The sequence below is a fragment of the Piliocolobus tephrosceles genome, unplaced genomic scaffold (genome assembly GCF_002776525.5).
Source record: "Piliocolobus tephrosceles isolate RC106 unplaced genomic scaffold, ASM277652v3 unscaffolded_26779, whole genome shotgun sequence".
NCBI lineage: Eukaryota > Metazoa > Chordata > Mammalia > Primates > Cercopithecidae > Piliocolobus > Piliocolobus tephrosceles.
In genome coordinates, this window is record NW_022309619.1 from 8,512 (window position 1) to 14,673 (window position 6,162).

At 61.5% G+C, this 6,162-nt stretch overlaps 1 protein-coding gene across 1 annotated transcript; it reads left to right on the top strand.

The window, feature by feature from the left end:
- Nucleotides 1–1,634: 1,634 nt before the first annotated feature.
- Nucleotides 1,635–4,292, top strand: LOC111534727 (NADH dehydrogenase [ubiquinone] 1 alpha subcomplex subunit 11-like). Its single transcript, XM_026450998.1, has 4 exons — nt 1,635–1,673; nt 1,908–2,043; nt 2,384–2,506; nt 4,113–4,292. The coding sequence occupies exons 1-4, from the start codon at nt 1,635–1,637 to the stop codon at nt 4,223–4,225; spliced, it is 411 nt and encodes a 136-aa protein (XP_026306783.1). The 3' UTR covers nt 4,226–4,292.
- The last annotated feature ends 1,870 nt before the right edge of the window (nt 4,293–6,162 follow it).

Here is a 6,162-nt window from a genome sequence, read left to right on the forward strand (position 1 = left end):
CTCCCAGGCTAGAGTGCAGTGGCACGATCTCGGCTCACTGCAACCTCTGCCTCCCGGGTTCAAGCTGTTCTCCTGACTCAGCCTCCCGAGGAGCTGGTACTACAGACTTGCGCCACCACGCCTGGCTAATTTTTGTATTTTTGGTAGAGATGGGATTTCACCATGTCGGTCAGGCTAGTCTCAAACTCCTACCTCAAATGATCCACCCACCTTGGCCTTTTGAAGTGCTGGGATTACAGGCGTGAGCCACCACACCTGGTCCTCCATCCACTTCATTCCAGGGCTCCCCTAACTTCTCATCTGAGGGAGATAAATTGTTTCTCCCTCAGATGAGGGACCTTTCTGAGGTCGAGCAGCGATATCAGGGATTGGTGTGGGATTAGGAGAAACCAGATCCACAAGGCACTTTTTATATGCGGTCCCTTTCTCTGCATCCTGGGCCTGTTTCCCCATCTGTGCTTGTGGGAGGCAGATGGTCCCTCCTCTGGGCTGCTCTGAATATGAACCCCACTGCTGGATGTGAGAGTCCCCCCAGTTGCTCTTGAGGGACAGACCCAACATGAGCTGAACTGGATCTGAGGCTAGGGTGCTATTTGGGGGGTTACTGCCAGGCCTGACAAGGCCCATGGGTCCCGTGAAGCTGGATGGGGAACTGGGGTGGAACGTACTCCCCTGGGGCAGTTGTGGTCGTTGGAGCGTGGGCTGTGGTCAGACCTGCCTGGCGTCCAGGCTCGCTGTGCTGGGTGACCTCTGGAGAATTGCTTTATATCTCAGAGGTCCCCTCCCCTCCCATGAGGGCGGGGATAACAGGACTGAGCCCATTGGGCGCTGAGGAAGATGAGGGCCCTTGTGGCCCATCCCTGGCAGTTCTGATTTCTCTGGGATGGGCTGGCCGCAGGAGGTCCCTGCCTGCAACTGGGCCACGTGTCAAGGCTGTAGGGAGGAGGGGGGCGCTTGTCTGCCCTGAGCATTCAGGCAGAGGATTGGGGAGCCCCAGCTCGGGCCGACTCAATCTGCCATCCACCGTGGAGGGGCTGGTGAAGCTGGGCGGGCTCTGGGAGGAGGCAGCCTAATGGCCTGCTCGGCCTCACTCAGGAGGGTGAGTGAGGCCCCTAGGCTCCCAGCAGGGACGGTGGGCTGGGATCAAACCTCTGTCCCCGCCACCTACCTGGTCCTGGGTTCTGGGCCCAGCCCCTGCCCAGGCTCCTCATGCATAGAAGCCAATATCAGGGGCAGGGCAGCCAGGGGAGATGGCAGAGATGGAAAAGCTGACTGGAGGGGTGAGGCTGGGCAGCGGGGGCGGTAGCCAGGCAGCCAGGTGTGCCGAACGAGCCCAGGCCCGAGCTGCCAGCAGGAGGGGGTCGAAAGTGGCAAGGAGGAGTCGTTGGCAGCCAGGGAGGGAAGCAGAGCGGCTGCCAGGGGGGATTAGGCCCAGGAGCCCCGGGCCCCACAGGAGAATAGAGCCATTGATGGGAACCCAGAGCTGGGGCCCTGGTGCCAGGGCCTTTAGGGGGCGCCGCTGAGCTGGCGGTGTGAGGCCAGAAGCAGCTGCAGAACCAAGGTCTCAGGCCTGTTCTTGTGTCCACCATGTGGATGAGTCTCCATCTGCCGGCCAGGGCCCGGCCAGGGCCAGCATGGCTGATGGGCGCCCAGCAGGTGCTCTGCAGGAGCCAGTACGGGTCAGGCTTGAGAAAGTGGCCAAGGGAGGCCTGGCGGGGAGTGGGGAAGGAAGTGAGAGGCCCCCCAACTTTGGAGCAGCAAACCCGAGTTCAAATCCAACTCTGCCACTCAGTAGCCGGGGGCAGCATGGGCAAAGAAGGGGGGCTCCTGGGAGCCACCTGGGGGGCATTATGAGGACTGAGGGAGAGAGACCACCTGGTGGGGTGCCCGGCCAAGCAAGGGCTTAGCAGCAATGGGGTCTGAGCAACCTCCCTCCCCTCTGTCTCGCAGGCCTGACCGCCGCTGCCTACAGAGTCACACTCAATCCTCCGGGCACCTTCCTTGAAGGAGTGGCTAAGGTCGGACAATACACGTTCACTGCAGGTGAGCAAGCTGGTCTGGGCATGGCTGGGCCCTCTCCTGGCACAGCCCCAGCTCTCGGAACACATTTCACAGCTGCCTCTTCTCCCTCACTCCCCAGCCTGTGTCCACAGTGCCGGCCACCAGGAGAAAGTCGGGTGTTCCTTTATCGGGAACACACGTAGGGTAGGGAGGCCCAGGAGACCAACTCCAGGACTGGGACCGGGAGGCTGCCATGCTCAGCAAGTGACTGAGCCATGGCGTCTGTCTCCATCTAGACGCTGGCAGTGAGCGCCCAAGAGGCTCCTGCCGCGCCCCTCTCGAGGCCCTTGCTCAGCGCTAACTCTTCCCATCTACCCCGCAGCTGCTGTCGGGGCCGTGTTTGGCCTCACCTCCTGCATCAGCGCCCAGGTCCGCGAGAAGCCCGACGACCCCCTGAACTATTTCCTCGGTGGCTGCGCCGGAGGCCTGACTCTGGGGGCACGCAGTGAGTGGACCGCTCCTCACCCCCACCCTCCTCCCAGCCTGGCAGAATGACCCCTGACCTCTGCTCATCCTCCACCCTCTCTGTTCCATCCCAGACAAGGAGCAAAGCAGCCTTCTTGAACACCAGCCATTTCAGTCATAGCGACAGTTGCTGCTGCTGCTTAAGCACCTACTGTGTACCACCATGCTAAGCCTTCAGCTCAGCCCATAGGGCCCTCCCTGACCTGCCCTGTCCCCTCTCCACCCTCCCCTCCTCACTCTGCTCCAGCCACACGGGCCTCCTGGCTGTTCCTCCCACATGCCAGGCACAGTCCTGCCCCAGGGCCTTTGCATGGCAGTGCACTGCCTGGAATGCTGCTCCCCTCACTGTCCTGACCAACCTGTGTACAAGGCAGCATCCCCGCCGCCCTCGCTCTGTGTCCCCTTCCTTCTGCATGCCTTGTCAGAGGACACAGGTCACCAAGGTCACCACCTGTCTCTGCCACTGGGCTGTGAGTCAGAGAGGAGATGCTGGTCCTCGCCCTGCCATCTCTCTCCCTGCACCTGGAGCCCTGCAGGGGAGCTGCCCCCGCAACCTTCACTTTACAGAAAAGGGTATTAGGGCTCAGGGAGGGAATGAATTGGCCCGAAGTCACCTGGAGGAGCAAGTGGCCTTCTTTGCAGCCATCAGAGGGTGCAGCCCTGGTGGAGGAGGCCCCGCTTGGCACGGGAACCCGCTTGGAGCATGAGCCAGGCACCACTCCTCCTGCCCTCCCACGGGCCCAAGCTTGGGGTCAGTGCCCGCCTGTGCCCCTGGCCTACCCTCAGCCCGCCAAGGCTCGGGCCCTCAGGGCCAGCGGGAGGAGTGAATGAGCCTTCTTGCAACTCAGCCACTCTGGCCTGGCATGTTGGGAGTGATGGATGGCAGGTTCCAGGCAGGCAGAGAGGGAGGGTGCGAGGGCAGGGCCTATGCTGTCTCTGCGTCAAGACCTTGGGGAGGCCCTGTCCCTCCCCAGCTCCCACTGGAACTGGTCAGAGGTTGGAGGTGGGTTGAGGTCTTGACTGTAGCCTAGCTTGGGCTGGAACTGCTCCCTGTCCCCAAGCCAGCCTCCCTGTCTCTCTTCAAAGCGTGTGAGTCCCTGTAGGTCCTGGTGTGTGGGACGTACCTCCTTCCGCCTCTGGCCCAGGGGCTTTGGAGCAGGAGAGCCCGGGGAAGTGGGGGCACCGTCTAGGCTCCTCGGTACACCGACCACGGGACAGATGCATGGCCTGGCCCTGGCATCCATGAGCAGAGGAGAGACTGAGACACACTGATGTGTCATCCCTGCCCGGTGCCCAGACGGGGGCAGCACAGTGTCCCTCTCGTAGGAGGCAATCAGTGTGGGGTGGGATGAGGACCCACAGCCTGGGTTCTTGCTGGGAAGCGACCTGGACTCCGGCCTCCCTGTGTGCGTCAGTTTCCACATCTCCAGAGTCTAGGGCCTTCCTCCTGAGTGACTTAATCCCTGAAGAGAGTGTCCTGTCAGGGGTCTCACTCTGGCTCCCAGGGTAGGCACTGGCCAGGGCGTGGAGCATCCTGGTCCGGCCGAGCCCCACCCGGCCCTGACATCACCTCCCCACTCCCACAGCGCACAACTACGGGATCGGCGCCGTTGCCTGCGCGTACTTGGGCATAGCGGCCTCCCTGTTCAAGATGGGCCAGCTGGAGGACTGGGAGATGTTTGCAAAACCCAAGGTGTGAGCCCTGTGCCAGCCGGGACCTCCAGCCCGCAGAATGCGTCCAAAAATAAATTCTGTGTCTATGTGTGTGTCAGTGTCCGGAGGGCTTGGTGACGGCGACACAGTGGCCAGCGAGGGCGGATCTGGGAGGGAGTGAGGAAGGGAGATAAGATAAGGCCCCCCACACACGCGCCTGCCTGCCGCCCGTCGTCCCTGCCAAGTGTACCAGCCTGGCCCCACAGAAGTGGTAGTGCATCAGGCTAGGGCCGTCGGGAGCCAGGAGGGGAGATGGCTGGGATGCGTCCCAGCCTCTGCTTCCCCCAGTTCCCAGGGTAGGGCGGGAGCGTGCCAGTGACCTGCCAGCAAGTGGAAGCTGGGCCCCGCCGCCCACGGCCCTTCCCTCTGCGCTGTCGGCTCTGGTCACAACCCCCCTGCAGATCTTGAGCTATCCCTTCTCTGGGCCTGTCCCCAAAGCCAACAACATGTGGAAAACACGCCCAGGCCCCGTCTCCAAATTCCTGGGCACTGGAGCGGAGAGCCCCGGACAGGCTGGCCCAGCAGCCGTCCCCATCCGGCAGGTCACTCGGAGCCCCTGGGGCTGAGGCACAGTGGGACAGGACGCCCCTCAGCACCTGGCTGGTGGCAGCGACAAGGGAAAGAATTGCAATCCCTTCCCGCCACCTGTCAGGCCGGTGATTTAGGTGGCCCTGGAATGCTGGCACCACCCCGGGCCCCTTCTCCAGAACTGGCTCATGCTCCCTGGCAGCTGGAGAGGAAGCCTGCGAGCTCCGACATGCTGCAGTGGGCTGTAAATTAGGGCGCTCCAGGCTCCACCCAGGGGAGCGGAGCTGTGCGCAGCCCCCGCTGGGATGGATCTGGGCCCTGCTGGCAGGCCGGGGACAGCAGGAGCCGGCGGGACTGGCCGTAGCCCTCCTGCCCGCTCCTCACCCATGTCCAGCTCCATCTCTTCCCTTTTCTCAAGCCCACCCATGGGTCCTAGATGTGGTGAAAAGCCAGACTTTCAGCCTCATATCCTTATCTGTCCGCCTCCAGGTAGTAACTCAGCCTGGAACTCCTGGATCCAAGCAATCCTCCCAGCTTAGCCTCCCGAGTAGCTGGGACTACGGCCACCGCCACTATGCCCGGTTAATTTTTTTTTTTGTTTTTTTTTTTTTGAGACGGAGTCTTGCTGTGTCGCCCGGGCTGGAGTGCAGTGGCCGGATCTCAGCTCACTGCAAGCTCCGCCTCCCGGGTTCACGCCATTCTCCTGCCTCAGCCTCCGGAGTAGCTGGGACTACAGGCGCCCGCCACCTCGCCCGGCTAGTTTTTTTGTATTTTTAGTAGAGACGGGGTTTCACCGGGTTAGCCAGAATGGTCTCAATCTCCTGACCTCGTGATCCGCCCGTCTCGGCCTCCCAAAGTGCTGGGATTACAGGCTTGAGCCACCGCACCCGGCTATGCCCGGTTAATTTTTTAAAAATATTTTGTAGGCTGGGCCTGGTGGTTTGAGCCTGTAACCCCAGCACTTTGGGAGGTGGAGGCGGGAGGATTGCTCAAGGCCGGGAGTTTGCGACCAGCCTGGACAACGCAGTGAGACCCTGTCTCTACTAAAAAATTCGTCTTTTTGAGACATAGTCTTGCTCTGTCTCTCAAGCTGGAGGGCAGTGGCAGGATCATGGCTCACTGGAACCTTGACCTCCCTGGCTCATGGGACCCTCTCATCTCAGGCCTCCCTGGTAGCTGGGACTGCAGGTGTGCACCACCACAGCCAGCTAATTGTTTTTATTTTTATTTTTTGTAGAGATAGGATTTCACTGTGATGTGCAGGCTGGTCTCAAACTCCTGGCCTCAAACAGTCCTCCCACCTCGGCCTCCCAGAGTGCTGGGTTTATAGGCATGAGCCACTGTGCCCAGCCACTGTGTGCAGAGATTCTGGGTCCCTTCTTTCAGCCCCTGCCT

Coding starts and splice junctions, on each gene's coding strand:
- LOC111534727 (XM_026450998.1), top strand. CDS start 1,635: ATGGCTGATGGGCGCCCAGCAGGTGCTCTGCAGGAGCCA. Junction 1,674..1,907: donor CAGGTGCTCTGCAGGAGCCA/GTACGGGTCAGG, acceptor GCAAGGGCTTAG/CAGCAATGGGGTCTGAGCAA. Junction 2,044..2,383: donor ACAATACACGTTCACTGCAG/GTGAGCAAGCTG, acceptor TCTACCCCGCAG/CTGCTGTCGGGGCCGTGTTT.